Genomic DNA, 21,115 nt, shown 5'->3' on the forward strand with positions numbered 1-21,115 from the left:
CACTCTGTAGTGCCACCAATCCCATTCAATGCCAACCAGGGGTTGCTGTGTAGGTAAGATTCCTTTTTGAGTTCACTCTGTGGTGCCACCAATCCCATTTAATACCAACCAGGGATTGCTGTGTAGGTAAGATACCTTTTTGAGTCACTCTGTGGTGCAACCAATCCCATTCAATGCCAACCAGGGGTTGCTGTGCAGGTATGATACCTTTTTGAGTCACTCTGTAGTGCCACCAATCCCATTCAATGCCAACCAGGGGTTGCTGTGTAGGTAAGATACCTTTTTTGAGTTCACTCTGTGGTGCCAGCAATCCCATTCAATGCCAACCAGGGGTTGCTGTGCAGGTAAGATACCTTTTTGAGTCACTCTGTAGTGCCACCAACCCCATTCAATGACAACCAGGGGTTGCTGTGTAGGTAAGATACCTTTTGAGTCACTGTGTAGTGCCACCAATCCCATTCAATGCCAACCAGGGGTTGTTATGCAGGTAAGATACCTTTTTGAGTCACTCTGTGGTGCCACCAATCCCATTCAATGCCAACCAGGGGTTGCTGTGTAGGTAAGATACCTTTTTGAGTTACTCTGTGGTGCCACCAATCCCATTCCATGCCAACCAGGGGTTGCTGTGTCGGTAAGATACCTTTTTGAGTCACTCTGTGGTGCCACCAATCCCATTCAATGCCAACCAGGGGTTGCTGTGTAAGTAAGATACCTTTTTGAGTCACTCTGTAGTGCCACCAATCTCATTCAATGCCAACCAGGGGTTGCTGTGCAGGTAAGATACCTTTTTGAGTCACTCTGTAGTGCCACCAATCCCATTCAATGCCAACCAGGGGTTGCTGTGTAGGTAAGATACCTTTTTTGAGTTCACTCTGTGGTGCCAGCAATCCCATTCAATGCCAACCAGGGGTTGCTGTGCAGGTAAGATACCTTTTTGAGTCACTCTGTAGTGCCACCAACCCCATTCAATGACAACCAGGGGTTGCTGTGTAGGTAAGATACCTTTTTGAGTCACTCTGTAGTGCCATCAATCCCATTCAATGCCAATCAGGGGTTGCTGTGTAGGTAAGATACCTTTTTGAGTTCACTCAGTAGTGCCACCAATCCCATTCAATGCCAACCAGGGGTTGCTGTGCAGGTAAGATACCTTTTTGAGTCACTCTGTGGTGCCACCAATCCCATTCGATGCCAACCAGGGGTTGCTGTGTAGGTAAGGTCCCTTTTGATGTACCTTTTTGAGCCACTCTGTAGTGCCACCAACCCCATTCAATGCCAACCAGGAGTTGCTGTACAGGTGAGATATGGATGTATAAAAATGTTGATCTATCAGTGAAAATGCATTGTAGACATTGTATTCATAGTTCATAATGTGTAAATTGCATATAGGTTTTAAAACTCAGCAAGCATTTTCCTTAACAACAGTTGTAACTTAACCAACTTAATTTGTTATATGTGTCCAAGATACAGACAACTTCATAAAGTTATGGTTGAAATCTTCCTGTCTGAAATAGGTGGACAGGCCTTAATTAACTCCCACATAAAAATAATATTGCAATATGTGCATTGACTCTACATTAGGGATTCTATATATTTCCTATATAACCCCTGTTTAATTTGTTGCCATATTTCATGTTGTTCTAGGTGAAAATCAAAATAGTCCATATGCTCAACCGCTGCATATTTTTCTTACTAAGAAGAAGACTAAATCTCAAACTGTACCTAGAAGAAAAAAGTGTGGCCGAATCATGCTTCGTATCAATTTTGGACTACATTCGCCCCAGGCACAGCTGCCAACTACACATGAACAATTACCTGATTGTGAAAAGGTAAGTATAGTTTTAGTGAAGATGTCCCAGCTGCTGTATCTTTCCACAAACTAATAGTGTACATGTGTATGTCAGGATTAATTGTTAGAAGGTGTTGCACCTTGTTGAGTTGTGTTTTGTTAACATATAACTGTTGTGATGTATTAGCATACTGTTGTGATGTGATAACATACTGTTGTGATGTGTTAGCATACTGTTGTGATGTGTTGGCATACTGGTGTGATGTGTTAGCATACTGTTGTGATGTATTAGCATACTGTTGTGATGTGTTGGTATACTGTTGTGATGTGTTGGCATACTGTTGTGATGTGTTGGCATACTGTTGTGATGTATTAGCATACTGTTGTGATGTGTTGGTATACTGTTGTGATGTGATAACATACTGTTGTGATGTGTTAGCATACTGTTGTGATGTGTTGGCATACTGTTGTGATGTGTTGGCATACTGTTGTGATGTGTTAGCATACTGGTGTGATGTGTTGGCATACTGTTGTGATGTGTTGGCATACTGGTGTGATGTGTTAGCATACTGTTGTGATGTGTTGGCATACTGTTGTGATGTGTTGGCATACTGTTGTGATGTGATAACATACTGTTGTGATGTGTTGGCATACTGTTGTGATGTGTTGGCATACTGTTGTGATGTGTTAGCATACTGTTGTGATGTGTTGGTATACTGTTGTGATGTGATAACATACTGTTGTGATGTGTTGGCATACTGTTGTGATGTGTTGGCATACTGTTGTGATGTGTTGGCATACTGTTGTGATGTGTTGGCATACTGTTGTGATGTGTTGGCATACTGTTGTGATGTATTAGCATACTGTTGTGATGTGATAACATACTGTTGTGATGTGTTGGCATACTGTTGTGATGTGATAACATACTGTTGTGATGTGTTGGCATACTGTTGTGATGTGTTGGCATACTGTTGTGATGTGTTAGCATACTGGTGTGATGTGTTGGCATACTGTTGTGATGTGTTGGCATACTGGTGTGATGTGTTAGCATACTGTTGTGATGTGTTGGCATACTGTTGTGATGTGTTGGCATACTGTTGTGATGTGATAACATACTGTTGTGATGTGTTGGCATACTGTTGTGATGTGTTGGCATACTGTTGTGATGTGTTAGCATACTGTTGTGATGTGTTGGTATACTGTTGTGATGTGATAACATACTGTTGTGATGTGTTGGCATACTGTTGTGATGTGTTGGCATACTGTTGTGATGTGTTGGCATACTGTTGTGATGTGTTGGCATACTGTTGTGATGTGTTAGCATACTGTTGTGATGTGTTGGTATACTGTTGTGATGTGATAACATACTGTTGTGATGTGTTGGCATACTGTTGTGATGTGATAACATACTGTTGTGATGTGTTGGCATACTGTTGTGATGTGTTGGCATACTGTTGTGATGTGTTAGCATACTGTTGTGATGTGTTGGTATACTGTTGTGATGTGATAACATACTGTTGTGATGTGTTGGCATACTGTTGTGATGTGTTGGCATACTGTTGTGATGTGTTGGCATACTGTTGTGATGTGTTAGCATACTGTTGTGATGTGTTAGCATACTGGTGTGATGTGTTGGCATACTGTTGTGATGTGTTAGCATACTGTTGTGATGTGATAACATACTGTCGTGATGTGTTGGCATACTGTTGTGATGTGTTGGCATACTGTTGTGATGTGTTAGCATACTGTTGTGATGTGTTGGTATACTGTTGTGATGTGATAACATACTGTTGTGATGTGTTGGCATACTGTTGTGATGTGTTAGCATACTGTTGTGATGTGTTGGCATACTGTTGTGATGTGTTAGCATACTGTTGTGATGTGTTGGCATACTGTTGTGATGTGATAACATACTGTTGTGATGTGTTGGCATACTGTTGTGATGTGTTAGCATACTGTTGTGATGTGTTAGCATACTGGTGTGATGTGTTGGCATACTGGTGTGATGTGTTGGCATACTGTTGTGATGTGTTAGCATACTGGTGTGATGTGTTGGTATACTGGTGTGATGTGTTGGCATACTGTTGTGATGTGTTGGCATACTGGTGTGATGTGTTAGCATACTGTTGTGATGTGTTGGCATACTGTTGTGATGTGTTGGCATACTGTTGTGATGTGTTAGCATACTGGTGTGATGTGTTGGCATACTGTTGTGATGTGTTAGCATACTGTTGTGATGTGTTGGCATACTGTTGTGATGTGATAGCATACTGTTGTGATGTGATAACATACTGTTGTGATGTGATAGCATAGATATTGAATCTTTAGTTTCAAGACTCAATTCAAGGTGGCCAAATGGCCAACATTTTAATCTCTGAAGTCATATATGATTAGATTTTATTCAAACTTGGTACATATATTGGACATAATGAGGGCTTTATTTTTCATTCAATTGTGAGTGCACATCAAGATCGAATTTAAAATGGCTGACTGGTGACCATTTTGTTTTAACAAATGCTGTTCCAGAACCATATCAAATTTTATGTATGCATTGTGTCACACATTATATGCACATGCATTTGTTTTTCATATTCAAGAAGGGATGGCCAAATAGTGACCATTTTAATGTTAAAATGCATCAAATATAGCATTTCTGCCATTTGGGACACAGATCTCTGTCATAAATAGTCAGCTGTTGTTCAGATTTGGTACATAAATCAGAGATACAAGCAACTACAAGATTCTTCCTAGATGCTAGTCTATAAGCATCTGAAGAATTATCTGAAATGATCATTATATAAGGCAGTTACATTATATGTGTGTTCGCTTCTGTAGAACAATCAACATTTACTCATCAAGAAAACTAAGCGTATACCAAGTGAACATATTCCACGCCTTGGAGCCACGAATCAGAGGTTAAAGGTCGCTGAAATCCACCTTCCACAAATATACCAGCGGAAGAAGGATGCTACAATGTTAACCTATGATGATTTAAAGAAAATAAGAACCAGTGTAAGTGTCAGATTTTTTTTTACAATCAGTTTCCTTAATTGTTAATTGTGATGAATTATTACTGACTGAAATTGTTAGATTCAAAAAATATGATATAAATACTTAGTAGATCTCTGCTCACACAGTTTAAAAAGTAATTTGTCAGAATTCAATATGTACCCATAATTTTAAATGTAATAAATTGGAAAGATCTAGCATTACAGTTTTACGCTTTAAATTTAAAAGGTAACTTTGTTGCAAATTACAAAAGTCAGAAAGATGATCGCATTACAATATTAAAAGTATATTTGTCTCAAATTATATAGGTTTGAAATATGATCGTGCATGATTAAATGAACTACAATTTAAAAATTATGTTGTCTTAAATAAATAAGTCAGATAGATCTCGCATTACTATATTACGTCTGAATAAATTTTAAAAGTATGTTTGTTTCAAATAAATAAATCCAAAAGATCACACATTATACATGTAATATTATGTTTAAAAGTGCATCGGCCTGGAATTGAACAAGTCTGAAAGATTGAACATTATTAAATGTTATGTTCGTGAAATTCAAACAAGTCACGAATTAAACAAAGTGGATAAATTATTACATTGCAATAACATTTAAATAGTAAATATGTGTGTTATTAAATAAGTTGAAATTTTTGCACACTAATAAATATTCACATGATCGAATATTAAATATCTAATTTGCATAATAATACACTCACAGTTGATACACATGGGGTGTACAATACTAGTACTAAACTAACATGACTAATTTGGAGTTACATCTTTGTATATCACTCACCTAATTTACATTAATTGGATTATTTGCTGTCCCAAAGGTATTTCCAGTATTTACTCTTAGGTTTTACACATGCCTGTTTAGTTTATGAATAAATTCTGTGCTTATTAATTACTTAATTTGCACAAATTAGCCAGCTTTCTGTTACCTCATCAGAAACTTAACATGAATGAAATATAAACATATGTGGTGTTGGGTTTCCACAGACTTGTTTAGTGTACGGATGGTGTTTCTGCATAGTACACCTAATAATTTAAAAATAAAAATTTATTCTATTTGTTTGCAATATTTTTAGTTATATTTTTATTAGTGATCTGTGAATCTGATATTCTTTGATCTTAAAAAGCTAAGGTACATTAGTCAACATGTTTAATAGGCTAGTCTTAAATGTGATCGGGTAATGTTAATTTATTTTATGCTTCAGGACACAAAAGATTTTTCTAAGTCTTCTTTAATCCATGATGTTTGTGAATTGGCTGAGCAGTTTGTAATTGGACTATAAGCTAGCATGGCTCTTCACATTGCACTGCCAGTTTTTAGCATATATTATGAGTATAAGCTAGCATGGCTCTTCACATTGCACTGCCAGTTTTTAGCATGTATTATGAGTATAAGCTAGCATGGCTCTTCTCATTGCACTGCCAGTTTTTAGCATATATTATGAGTATAAGCTAGCATGGCTCTTCACATTGCACTGCCAGTTTTTAGCATATATTATGAGTATAAGCTAGCATGGCTCTTCTCATTGCACTGCCAGTTTTTAGCATGTATTATGAGTATAAGCTAGCATGGCTCTTCACATTGCACTGCCAGTTTTTAGCATGTATTATGAGTATAAGCTAGCATGGCTCTTCTCATTGCACTGCCAGTTTTTAGCATATATTATGAGTATAAGCTAGCATGGCTCTTCACATTGCACTGCCAGTTTTTAGCATATATTATGAGTATAAGCTAGCATGGCTCTTCACATTGCACTGCCAGTTTTTAGCATGTATTATGAGTATAAGCTAGCATGGCTCTTCTCATTGCACTGCCAGTTTTTAGCATGTATTATGAGTATAAGCTAGCAAGGCTCTTCTCATTGCACTGCCAGTTTTTAGCATATATTATGAGTATAAGCTAGCATGGCTCTTCACATTGCACTGCCAGTTTTTAGCATATATTATGAGTATAAGCTAGCATGGCTCTTCTCATTGCACTGCCAGTTTTTAGCATATATTATGAGTATAAGCTAGCATGGCTCTTCTCATTGCACTGCCAGTTTTTGGCATATACCCGGTATTATGAGTATAAGCTAGCATGGCTCTTCACATTGCACTGCCAGTTTTTAGCATATATTATGAGTATAAGCTAGCATGGCTCTTCACATTGCACTGCCAGTTTTTAGCATATATTATGAGTATAAGCTAGCATGGCTCTTCACATTGCACTGCCAGTTTTTAGCATATATTATGAGTGTAAGCTAGCATGGCTCTTCACATTGCACTGCCAGTTTTTAGCATGTATTATGAGTATAAGCTAGCATGGCTCTTCTCATTGCACTGCCAGTTTTTAGCATATATTATGTGTATAAGCTAGCATGGCTCTTCTCATTGCACTGCCAGTTTTTAGCATGTATTATGAGTATAAGCTAGCATGGCTCTTCTCATTGCACTGCCAGTTTTTAGCATATATTATGAGTATAAGCTAGCATGGCTCTTCACATTGCACTGCCAGTTTTTAGCATATATTATGAGTATAAGCTAGCATGGCTCTTCTCATTGCACTGCCAGTTTTTAGCATATATTATGAGTATAAGCTAGCATGGCTCTTTACATTGCACTGCCAGTTTTTAGCATGTATTATGAGTATAAGCTAGCATGGCTCTTCTCATTGCACTGCCAGTTTTTAGCATATATTATGAGTATAAGCTAGCATGGCTCTTCACATTGCACTGCCAGTTTTTAGCATATATTATGAGTATAAGCTAGCATGGCTCTTCTCATTGCACTGCCAGTTTTTAGCATATATTATGAGTATAAGCTAGCATGGCTCTTCTCATTGCACTGCCAGTTTTTAGCATATATTATGAGTATAAGCTAGCATGGCTCTTTGCACTCATTGCACTGCCAGTTTTTAGCATATATTATGAGTATAAGCTAGCATGGCTCTTCTCATTGCACTGCCAGTTTTTAGCATATATTATGAGTATAAGCTAGCATGGCTCTTCACATTGCACTGCCAGTTTTAGCATGTATTATGAGTATAAGCTAGCATGGCTCTTCTCATTGCACTGCCAGTTTTTAGCATATATTTTGAGTATAAGCTAGCATGGCTCTTCACATTGCACTGCCAGTTTTTAGCATATATTATGAGTATAAGCTAGCATGGCTCTTCTCATTGCACTGCCAGTTTTTAGCATGTATTATGAGTATAAGCTAGCATGGCTCTTCACATTGCACTGCCAGTTTTTAGCATGTATTATGAGTATAAGCTAGCATGGCTCTTCTCATTGCACTGCCAGTGTTTAGCATATCTTATGAGTATAAGCTAGCATGGCTCTTCACATTGCACTGCCAGTTTTTAGCATGTATTATGAGTATAAGCTAGCATGGCTCTTCACATTGCACTGCCAGTTTTTAGCATATATTATGAGTATAAGCTAGCATGGCTCTTCTCATTGCACTGCCAGTTTTTAGCATATATTATGAGTATAAGCTAGCATGGCTCTTCTCATTGCACTGCCAGTTTTTAGCATATATTATGAGTACAATGTATAAGCTAGCATGGCTCTTCTCATTGCACTGCCAGTTTTTAGCATATATTATGAGTATAAGCTAGCATGGCTCTTCACATTGCACTGCCAGTTTTTAGCATATATTATGAGTGTAAGCTAGCATGGCTCTTCACATTGCACTGCCAGTTTTTAGCATGTATTATGAGTATAAGCTAGCATGGCTCTTCTCATTGCACTGCCAGTTTTTAGCATATATTATGTGTATAAGCTAGCATGGCTCTTCTCATTGCACTGCCAGTTTTTAGCATGTATTATGAGTATAAGCTAGCATGGCTCTTCTCATTGCACTGCCAGTTTTTAGCATATATTATGAGTATAAGCTAGCATGGCTCTTCACATTGCACTGCCAGTTTTTAGCATATATTATGAGTATAAGCTAGCATGGCTCTTCTCATTGCACTGCCAGTTTTTAGCATATATTATGAGTATAAGCTAGCATGGCTCTTTACATTGCACTGCCAGTTTTTAGCATGTATTATGAGTATAAGCTAGCATGGCTCTTCTCATTGCACTGCCAGTTTTTAGCATATATTATGAGTATAAGCTAGCATGGCTCTTCACATTGCACTGCCAGTTTTTAGCATATATTATGAGTATAAGCTAGCATGGCTCTTCTCATTGCACTGCCAGTTTTTAGCATATATTATGAGTATAAGCTAGCATGGCTCTTCTCATTGCACTGCCAGTTTTTAGCATATATTATGAGTATAAGCTAGCATGGCTCTTTGCACTCATTGCACTGCCAGTTTTTAGCATATATTATGAGTATAAGCTAGCATGGCTCTTCTCATTGCACTGCCAGTTTTTAGCATATATTATGAGTATAAGCTAGCATGGCTCTTCACATTGCACTGCCAGTTTTTAGCATGTATTATGAGTATAAGCTAGCATGGCTCTTCTCATTGCACTGCCAGTTTTTAGCATATATTTTGAGTATAAGCTAGCATGGCTCTTCACATTGCACTGCCAGTTTTTAGCATATATTATGAGTATAAGCTAGCATGGCTCTTCTCATTGCACTGCCAGTTTTTAGCATGTATTATGAGTATAAGCTAGCATGGCTCTTCACATTGCACTGCCAGTTTTTAGCATGTATTATGAGTATAAGCTAGCATGGCTCTTCTCATTGCACTGCCAGTGTTTAGCATATCTTATGAGTATAAGCTAGCATGGCTCTTCACATTGCACTGCCAGTTTTTAGCATGTATTATGAGTATAAGCTAGCATGGCTCTTCACATTGCACTGCCAGTTTTTAGCATATATTATGAGTATAAGCTAGCATGGCTCTTCTCATTGCACTGCCAGTTTTTAGCATATATTATGAGTATAAGCTAGCATGGCTCTTCTCATTGCACTGCCAGTTTTTAGCATATATTATGAGTACAATGTATAAGCTAGCATGGCTCTTCTCATTGCACTGCCAGTTTTTAGCATATATTATGAGTATAAGCTAGCATGGCTCTTTGCACTCATTGCACTGCCAGTTTTTAGCATATATTATGAGTATAAGCTAGCATGGCTCTTCTCATTGCACTGCCAGTTTTTAGCATATATTATGAGTATAAGCTAGCATGGCTCTTCTCATTGCACTGCCAGTTTTTAGCATATATTATGAGTATAAGCTAGCATGGCTCTTCTCATTGCACTGCCAGTTTTTGGCATATATTATGAGTATAAGCTAGCATGGCTCTTCACATTGCACTGCCAGTTTTTAGCATATATTATGAGTATAAGCTAGCATGGCTCTTCTCATTGCACTGCCAGTTTTTAGCATATATTATGAGTATAAGCTAGCATGGCTCTTCTCATTGCACTGCCAGTTTTTGGCATATATTATGAGTATAAGCTAGCATGGCTCTTCACATTGCACTGTCAGTTTTTAGCATATATTATGAGTATAAGCTAGCATGGCTCTTCTCATTGCACTGCCAGTTTTTGGCATATATTATGAGTATAAGCTAGCATGGCTCTTCACATTGCACTGCCAGTTTTTAGCATATATTATGAGTATAAGCTAGCATGGCTCTTCTCATTGCACTGCCAGTTTTTAGCATGTATTATGAGTATAAGCTAGCATGGCTCTTCTCATTGCACTGCCAGTTTTTAGCATATATTATGAGTATAAGCTAGCATGGCTCTTCTCATTGCACTGCCAGTTTTTGGCATATATTATGAGTATAAGCTAGCATGGCTCTTCACATTGCACTGCCAGTTTTTAGCATGTATTATGAGTATAAGCTAGCATGGCTCTTCTCATTGCACTGCCAGTTTTTAGCATATATTATGAGTATAAGCATGTATGTAAATGTGTCGAAATGGGCGTAGTGCGAGTGGTTAGTGCTAGTAGCACTAATCCGAAAAAGTACTAGATCTAGTGCTAAAATGGCACTAGATCTAGCGCTAAAATGGCACTAGATCTAGTGCTAAAATGTGCACAGTGCGAGTGGCATTGTTATCGCATTGTCAACGACGTCGAATAATAGGAGGGGCATCAACAACCACTTTCATATGCAAACTGCAAACAGTATAAAACATTGGCAATATGCGTGAGATGTCCATAATAATACTTTCTTTATATAATACCGGATTCTGCCGTAAATTCGCCCATCCGAAAAATCGCCCTGGGGATTTCACGGCTGATGTGCGCTTATTTGGGGTTCAAAATATAAAAAAAAAAATAATCAATTAGTTTGGGGGGACATTTTCATTGTATCCAACTACACAGACTTTCTACGCCGTGAGTTGGGCCACCCAAGACGAAAGAAACTATTGCAGAATTAACAATAATTAATAATTATTGCTGAATTAAAAAGTAGACCACCTGAAATGTCATTAAAGTGTCGCCCAGTGTCATTTTTCAAATACATTTGTTTTTATTTTATTGGTAACAAAAGTATATTTTAAACGACGTTTCTAATAAAAACGAACACAACTGCATTAACAATCCCGGCAAGCGATCACAGATGCTCAATCCGGACATGCTACGTTTCACAAACGTTGATTATTAGTCAGTAGTGATTATAATAACGCAAAAAAAAAAAAATCGATAATTTTTATGAAATTCAAATAAAATTCAACTTAGTTTCATCGTAAGCAAATGATATAAACGGTCGATGCGGTAGGGTATCCGCCATGCGCTTCTCTTGCATGAGTTGAGCTAATAGGTCAAATCGCAAATTAACCAATCAAAATGCCTTGCCGTTTATTCGGTGTTATTTGCTTACTTTACTTCCTATGTCGACAGCAACTATGAGTTTAAAAATTATTTCTCAGTACTTATTCACTGTTAAAATGCTGTACCATTACTTTCACCATCCTACTACAGCCAGATCTGAAGGCCTTTGCCGCATTCTGGCCATGCTGTGTGGCGCGTATCGCGTGGACGGGTTTCACGTTCTCTGCACGTAATAAGCTCGGTTATTAAGCATCCTTTTTTGGGGATGCCCGGTGGCCGAGGGGAAGACGTGTAGTGGCGTGAAGCTAGGCGATTAGGTGCCGTACGCGAGCGCCGGTTCGAGTCACGCACGCAGTACGTATTTACTATAATTAGACATAGTCTTTACCTTGCCGTTTATTCGGTGTTATTTGCTTACCAATCAAAATGCTGGACGATGCCAACGCGTTCAAATCATCATAGCTCATTTAAATATGTTAATGTTATTGAACGCAACGCGGAAGAGATTTGCCGATGTTGTAGTACGCTCTTTTGGCTTGGATTTTGGTGGGAAAATGGCATGATTTTTTTTTAAAATAAAAAAATAGTTGTTTTCAAAGATGAACTTAGCATAAGAAGAATAATTTCACATTGTTTACAGTGATAACAGCTCTTTGTCCAAACGGAGCTTACGCTAGTCAAAATAAACACGCTCTTGAATAAAAACTTAAATAGACTGATTTAGGCGTCAGGAACGATTGAAATGTCCGATAAATTACGACAAAATATTTTAAAAAATAAATTTAAAAACTGCCGAAAAATCGCCCTGGACGATTTCTTGGTCCCATTTTTTTTTAACGCGACCATACACTGGGTTTGTTTAGCTGTGAGGGTTAAAATACGTATTTCACAACCGGAAATTCAACAGATGAACTTGTTACTTCACATGTTTTAATTATTAGCAACTGTAACAAGAACAAGATTTCGAGAGTCTACAACAAAAAATCCTAAGGGCTTCTAAAAAATATTATTGCAGAGAAAGTGTCTAGACATACATAATATGATCACGTTAAAAAAATAAAAAATCGGCGAGGTTACATCATATTCCGTTAGTTCCTCCATGATACAATGTAACAACAGGATTGCGTGAAAATCGCAGTACACGCACAACCCACCAAGCTTTACTGGGACCCGGGACTTCCCCACAATACCATTTCATACAGTATATCTATTCACAATTTGTAAAAATTGCGCAGTTCGACCTGCAGTTTCACTGTTTCAGCTAGTTTCCCGGCCGATCGCGTTGTTCCAAAGGTCTATTAGTATTACGACAAACGTGGACAATGACATTCTCAATTTTCCCACTGTAGCACATTTCCAATGAATGAAAGATACAACAATTTTACGTAAATATTAATTTATTTTCAGAGAATCACGGGATGTCTTGACGTCGTTGACAACGCAATATCAATGCCACTCGCACTATGTACATTTTAGCACTAGATCTAGTGCCGTTTTTGCACTAGATCTAGTGCCATTTTAGCACTAGATCTAGTACTTTTTCGGATTAGTGCTACTAGCACTAACCACTCGCACTATGTCCATTTCGACAGATTTACATACCTCGTATAAGCTAGCATGGCTCTTCACATTGCACTGCCAGTTTTTAGCATATATTATGAGTATAAGCTAGCATGGCTCTTCTCATTGCACTGCCAGTTTTTAGCATATATTATGAGTATAAGCTAGCATGGCTCTTCTCATTGCACTGCCAGTTTTTAGCATATATTATGAGTATAAGCTAGCATGGCTCTTCTCATTGCACTGCCAGTTTTTAGCATATATTATGAGTATAAGCTAGCATGGCTCTTTGCACTCATTGCACTGCCAGTTTTTAGCATATATTATGAGTATAAGCTAGCATGGCTCTTCTCATTGCACTGCCAGTTTTTAGCATATATTATGAGTATAAGCTAGCATGGCTCTTCACATTGCACTGCCAGTTTTTAGCATGTATTATGAGTATAAGCTAGCATGGCTCTTCTCATTGCACTGCCAGTTTTTAGCATATATTATGAGTATAAGCTAGCATGGCTCTTCACATTGCACTGCCAGTTTTTAGCATATATTATGAGTATAAGCTAGCATGGCTCTTCTCATTGCACTGCCAGTTTTTAGCATGTATTATGAGTATAAGCTAGCATGGCTCTTCTCATTGCACTGCCAGTTTTTAGCATATATTATGAGTATAAGCTAGCATGGCTCTTCACATTGCACTGCCAGTTTTTGGCATGTATTATGAGTATAAGCTAGCATGGCTCTTCTCATTGCACTGCCAGTTTTTAGCATATTTTATGAGTATAAGCTAGCATGGCTCTTCACATTGCACTGCCAGTTTTTAGCATATATTATGAGTATAAGCTAGCATGGCTCTTCTCATTGCACTGCCAGTTTTTAGCATATATTATGAGTATAAGCTAGCATGGCTCTTCTCATTGCACTGCCAGTTTTTAGCATATATTATGAGTATAAGCTAGCATGGCTCTTCTCATTGCACTGCCAGTTTTTAGCATATATTATGAGTATAAGCTAGCATGGCTCTTTGCACTCATTGCACTGCCAGTTTTTAGCATATATTATGAGTATAAGCTAGCATGCCTCTTCTCATTGCACTGCCAGTTTTTAGCATATATTATGAGTATAAGCTAGCATGGCTCTTCACATTGGACTGCCAGTTTTTAGCATATATTATGAGTATAAGCTAGCATGGCTCTTCTCATTGCACTGCCAGTTTTTAGCATGTATTATGAGTATAAGCTAGCATGGCTCTTCACATTGCACTGCCAGTTTTTAGCATATATTATGAGTATAAGCTAGCATGGCTCTTCACATTGCACTGCCAGTTTTTAGCATATATTATGAGTATAAGCTAGCATGGCTCTTCACATTGCACTGCCAGATTTTAGCATGTATTATGAGTATAAGCTAGCATGGCTCTTCTCATTGCACTGCCAGTTTTTAGCATGTATTATGAGTATAAGCTAGCATGGCTCTTCTCATTGCACTGCCAGTTTTTGGCACATATTATGAGTATAAGCTAGCATGGCTCTTCACATTGCACTGCCAGTTTTTAGCATATATTATGAGTATAAGCTAGCATGGCTCTTCTCATTGCACTGCCAGTTTTTAGCATATATTATGAGTATAAGCTAGCATGGCTCTTCTCATTGCACTGCCAGTTTTTGGCATATATTATGAGTATAAGCTAGCATGGCTCTTCTCATTGCACTGCCAGTTTTTGGCATATATTATGAGTATAAGCTAGCATGGCTCTTCTCATTGCACTGCCAGTCTTCAGATACTAATGATTTGTTGTTACATTCTTTGCAGGTTGATGATGCTACCACAGAGTATTACAAACACATGTCTGAGGTGAAACGAAAGGAATTAATCAAATATTGGAATAAGCTTGTTCCATGTGCTATACCATCAAAACGACTTAGAGATCAATTCATGAAAGTATTCTGTGCTTATTCTTCAGCTGAACACTATACGTTCTTATGCGAACCTCATGATCTCGTAGCACCCGCGAAATAGCAACTTTTACTGTCATACTGAGATGTATATATTCTTCATTTGTTTAATTGAAGACAATAAAGACATAGTTTTAAAGATTGTCTGAAACCACAATACATCGTTTGTCCTAAGTCAATATGTTTAATGATACTGCCCTAAACCAGGATGTGACATCCTGTGTTCTGTATCTTACTTGGCCAATCAGACAATACCTGCTGTATTAATAATACAATCAGTGCCGTCATTTTGTCTCAGAACAATTGTACTAGATACTACATGTATTTGAGTAGTGCATTGTCTGCAATTTACATAGTCACCATATAGTTTATTTACCTCAGTGATTCACTGACTGGAAACTGAGTACCACACTCAGTACGAACAAGTATAATTGATTTGTTAGCTCTCACTTTATTTGTGATAACACGATAAACCATGATTTTACTGAAAATATATAAGATGGTCGCAAACCAAAGAAATAATGTAGTGGTTAATTAATGTTTAAGCATACAATGTATGTACATGTACAATGTATGTAAAACACAGTGGTGTCTGACAATAAAATTTGGATAGCACAACAATGTATATTATTAAGGACCTGTTTATAATGATTCACTGCTGTTAAACTACAAATATTGCACAGATTCAATGAGACACATGTTCTTTCTTTGTTTAGGCTATATCACACAATATGACGATACAGGTATCAAATCCACAGTCAAGCAATTAATTTGTTATTCATTGTGAATAATGGTGGAACAACACAATGATGGCATTGTTTGCTAGGGACGTGCAGCAAATCTGACGTCGCTAAATATAATTTTGATCTAAAGTACAATTCAATTAACACGATCTAAACATTGCATTTATCATTGGAAACACATTGTCATCCTTTACAATTAACACTTCTATCAGTGTCCAACTTTAATATGGAGAGTGTACACGGAGGGGGATGGAGTGCGGCAAGTTACAGACTTCACTGGTAGCATAGTGGTTGTTTCATCAGACTCATGATCGGTAGACCCAAGTTCAAATTGACTTTGAGGGAACCTTGGTTGAGGTCCGCAGGTGCTTGTGTTCGACCGGGCCTGGTTGACACCAGGATAGAACATTACAAATTGCCATTTGACAGACTGCCACACTGCCACAGTCATGTAGTCCCAAACATGAATATGACTTCTGTGGCAAAATGCACTATGTGTTGTCACTAGTACTTGCAATTTGCACATACATACCCAACGACCCCGACTATTTTTCTATCTGGTGGTAATGAGGTCAGGGTAAAGGTATTATTTTCTTTCAGGGAATTTATCTCATCTCTCATTGCTCCCTTCCAATACTCACAATTTGGTGATTCTATAGCTTCCTTATAAGTTTGAGGAAAATCAGATACTCTATTGCAATAATCAATAGTGGACATTAATTGATCATCATCCTCAAAATCAGTAACATAATCATTCAGATGTGGCGGGGGCTTTCTTTCCCTCTCAGGATATCGTACACTTTTGTTGCACGTTTCTAAAGCTACCCCAGTCCCAGTATCATTTTTAGGGTCTCCTATAGATTCAGCTCCCTCTCCAGAATTAGGTACCTCATCGGGCTCATATCCCTCTATGGACTGGCCATTATTACTCTCTGACCTACCAACACAAGGCGATTTGTCACTACTGACATTACGTCTTAGTATGTAGTCATCTTCATTTGACAAACAATCACTGTGTGCGTTCATTTCACTAATAGAAGTGTCCTCTCTAATTAATTTCACAACTCTATATTTAAATATTTTGCCAGTTTCTGGGAAATACACTAAATACGCTGGGCTACCCTTATCATATCCCACAAAAATCCCCTTTGTACATAGTGTATCTAGTTTCTTAGCATTCTGTTTATATGCATAACATTCGGATCCAAATACTCTCATATTAGACAAGTCAGGCTTACGGCCTGTTAGAACAAAGTATGGCGTTTGATTTATACGCTTATTAAAACAGCGATTTCTTATGTATGCAGATGCCATTACTGCATACGGCCACATTTCTTTACTTAATTTAGACTGAGTGAGTAAACACCTACCTACCCATTTCAAATAGGGTTCTCCAGTGTCGCTCAGCAGTTCCATTCTGATGAGGGGAATAAGGCGCAGAAGTATCATGCCTTATTCGGTTCTTTTCAAGAAGCACATTGAAAGCTCTTGAAGTAAATTCTGAACCATTCATTATCTGACCTAATACATTTAATATTGCCAAATGGGGCAGAGTCGGATAAGAACCTTTCAGTAGCAGCCACAGTATCATTTTTACCTTTTCAGAAAGTATACAAACACGGTCCCAGAATAATCATCAGTGAACACCATGGCGTATCTAAAACCCTCTTTAGAGATTGGGTCTATCGGTCCCGATAGGTCAGTATGTACCAACTCTAATGGAGTAGTTGAGCGAACACATGGTTTTCTACTTCTACCTTGGGTCATTTTGCCAAGCACACAAATATCACAATCATCTGGCTTAAAAGTTTTACCAGTTATCTTCATACCCTCAACTACATTTTCTAATCGCAAGATATCATCATTATTACAGTGACCCATTATTTTATGCCAACTTTTAAGATCACACACATAACTAACAGTGTCAGTGTCCTTACATGTATTAAGAAAGTACAGTCTGCCATGTTTTTCAATGTTGAACTTTGTACCATCTCTGTTGATTAACTCGGCAGAATCTGGCTGAAATGTCACTGTAGCACCCTTTTCAGTCGCAGCTTGAACAGAAAAAATGTTCTGAGGATATGATGGAATATACAATGCATTCTTCAGTGATACATTAACACAAGTACCATAAATATCCATGATTGACACTTTCACGTCACCTCTCTTAAGTGCAATATTTTTGGACTTGGTACCATTCGCCAACTCAATATAATGTTTATCAGGCTTGAATGACTCATCAAAATGAGTGAATTTCGATTTATCTGTGATGATATGCGTTGTTGCACCACAGTCTACTAACAGCATGTCTGGCTGTACGCCACTCATATTATCAATGTGTTCTTTGGCCTTAAATGCAAAAGAGTGTTCATGTTCATCATTTGCGTCACCTGTTTGAACGTCAGCAACATGACCCACCTTGTCTTTATTTTTGCGACACGTATTTTCGTTATGCGTGGAATTTCGGCAGATTCTACACCACAACTTATTTTTGGGTTTTCTACATTTCTGGGCTCTGTGTCCAATCTTACCACAATTGTAACATGCACCCATAAACCTTGGCGATAAGTTTGTGTTCACATGTTCTGCATTCACTGTCTTCATAATCGAATCATCACAAGTCGCACTTCTGGCACGCTCAGTATCTTCAAAACTGCGTAACACTACTTTGAATTCACTGAATGTCTGCTTTTTATCATTCTGGGTAATAACTACAATAAAGGGTTTGTAATTATCTGGCAAACCTTTCATTACCATAGCAATTAGAAGACTATCACCCACAGTTTCTCCAGCATTTTTTAATGCTGCCACTGCAGTCTCCGCTCTTATGACATAATCGGTTACAGACTCGCTTGACTGCTTCACGAGCGACGTCAATTCAGTGTATAATGCTATAGGACACGCGGTTTACCTGTACCTGCATAGTGAGTTCTCAGAATTCGTAGTGCTTTTCTGCCATCGTCCGAAGCATCTCTCATCACAAGGGAAAGACTCTTGTCATCAATAAATTGAATCAGCTCAGCAAAAGCTTCCTTGTTCTTGGCTTCGTCCACCTCCTCGCCTTCCGGTTTCAAGATGGTTTCTTTCAGTTTCTGTAACAGAGAAATTTGACTTCCCATTGTTCATATTTCCGTTCATCCCCATCGAACATCAATCGCCCATATCTTCCATGAAGACCTGTACTGGGCCCATAACCTGTCACAGGAGCGGGGTTAGCCATGATGGGGGAAATAATCAAAGATATTATAGTCGGGAAAATAAACTACATCAACTATAAGTTCGCGCCATTAACCGGAAGTAGAACTTGAACATCCGGGTACTTTTATTATATCCAACTGTAGGTGGCGCTAGACTGCACCTGTATTTGGCTGGTTCCCGCCTCAAGTGTCATGGCGTACCAAGCCACAAGAGGCCGGTAACTAGTAACGGTTCTGGCATTCTGATTGGTACATCACTTTCTCGTTGCTTGTTCCATTTCCCTTAGTTACCTGACGTCAGCGCTTACGCTTGTGGCTGTTCAGAGGTTTCCTTTTGTTTTCGAAAGTTGGGCGAATAAAAAGAATTGTTTCTTTTGTTATAAATTTGCACAGAACATATCAAATCTGTAAATCTAAGCAGGCAGTATGTATGAGCATGGCTTTATTGTAGCATTACAGACACGTTTACGCAAAACGGAACTTGGAATGTTTTCAAATTACGTCACCCAGTCGGGTTCCTTCCGGCCGGAAAACCGGCCCAAATGGAACAATATGGCGATTACTAGTTACCTGCGTCCTACCTGCCATTCGCAAAGGACGCCGGGAACCAGCGTACTGTATCCCCGGGGGCGGACATCCAGGCATTTTCACCGCCTGGCAACCCGCGGCGGTGAAAACAAAGGCCCAAAACTCGCAGAAAACGGTACTTTGGGGGTGATTGTTGAGACTCCTCTGAACAGTGTAACAAGATTAGCCCTAGTGTGTAACATATATAAATTTGATTGTTCGGGATTACTTCAAAGTTGAGTTTGTGTTGTTTTCTCGAATTTTCACCGGCTCGACCGGCGTTCCACAGCAGTGCGCAAAGAGCCCATAGAAATGCATGGTACAGTGGTGCGCGTCTTAGCAACGTGGAACGTCTGTGACGTAGCTCCGCCCCCGAGGATACAGAATTCTTAAAGCACAATACAATTTAGATCACAGCTACATTCTAACAGCAAGTGCTGATATGTAGTGCATTTTTGCCACAGAAGCCATATTCATGTTTTGGGACTACACACATGACAGGGCTGTGTGGCCATCTCTATCACATGGCAATTTAAATCGCTATCCTGGCGTCAACCAGGCTCGATCGAATAGAAGCACCTGCGGACCTTAAAGTGACTGTGCAATGCCCACCCTCACGTTTCCCATTTTAGATCTGTATCCCACTGAAATGGGCAGTTATTGATTTTTTTGCTGAAAATGATTACTCGTATCCAAGTAAATTTGGGATATTTATCGTGTTGTAGCCACGCCCACCTATCCTGAAACGGTCGACTGTTTCCGGATTTCCGACTCTCGCCGAAAGTGCGCCACCAAATGCCAAAATGTAAGAGGAAGTCATACCCCTGAGCCGTAATAACACTGGTCATTCAGTATACTTTAAACGATATACATTTTTCAGTCGGCGTTTTTTTTTTCTTTTTTTTTTTTCTATTTTTTTTTTTTTTTTTGAGAGAGAGAGTTTTTAGAAGTTGTGTTGTGGGCAGTTGCAGTGAAACGTATAGTCATAGTGTAAGTATTCACACGTTTCTAATCAATCCGAAGGTGCGACATCAGTGGACGAAAGCCACTTAACCTCAGATTCAATTTTTGGAAAAACTGTCCTCGTCCATGAAAACAACAACAACTAGGTTTAAAGAGAAACGTCGACAACATAAACCTGGCGCAACACTTTTGAAAGAAATAGATTCCGGACCATGATCACCAAGGCGGATTTCAGAAGAGAGAGAGACGTCCGGCAAGTGTTTCAAATGAGTTGACTTTTTTGTGATCGTGACTATCGTTTTATAGAGACCATTTAGTCCCTGTTAAGTAAAAGGTAGCAATAATTTTGATAGTGACACGAAAACGAAGCGTCGGACAAACAGGAAATTACACAGCCCTTACACACTGCTAATTGTTTTCATTTTCGAAGGCTAACAGTTTCTGTCACACCTGAGGTTTTGATGACATAATTGATTTATACAGATATAGTTGCATCTGTATTTTATTAATGAGAGGTGTCACAAGCGCTGTGTGTGAGAATGCTGTGTGAGTGCAGTATGCAATACACCGATCTAATTATGGCTATAGTTCG

The 21,115-nt window shown here is 38.5% G+C and overlaps 1 protein-coding gene across 1 annotated transcript in view; it reads left to right on the forward strand.

Moving 5' to 3' along the window:
• LOC102801028 (uncharacterized) overlaps positions 1-15,210 on the forward strand; it is a 36,076-nt gene extending 20,866 nt beyond the window's left edge. Inside the window, exons 6-8 of the mRNA XM_085495877.1 lie at positions 1,642-1,826; positions 4,622-4,798; positions 14,911-15,210. Coding sequence (XP_085352003.1) covers positions 1,642-1,826; positions 4,622-4,798; positions 14,911-15,117 — 569 coding nt within the window. The 3' untranslated portion in view covers positions 15,118-15,210. The remainder of the gene's footprint in view (positions 1-1,641; positions 1,827-4,621; positions 4,799-14,910) is intronic.
• The last annotated feature ends 5,905 nt before the right edge of the window (positions 15,211-21,115 follow it).

The sequence above is a fragment of the Saccoglossus kowalevskii genome, chromosome 22, assembly GCF_978046115.1.
Source record: "Saccoglossus kowalevskii chromosome 22, keSacKowa6.1, whole genome shotgun sequence".
Lineage (NCBI taxonomy): Eukaryota > Metazoa > Hemichordata > Enteropneusta > Harrimaniidae > Saccoglossus > Saccoglossus kowalevskii.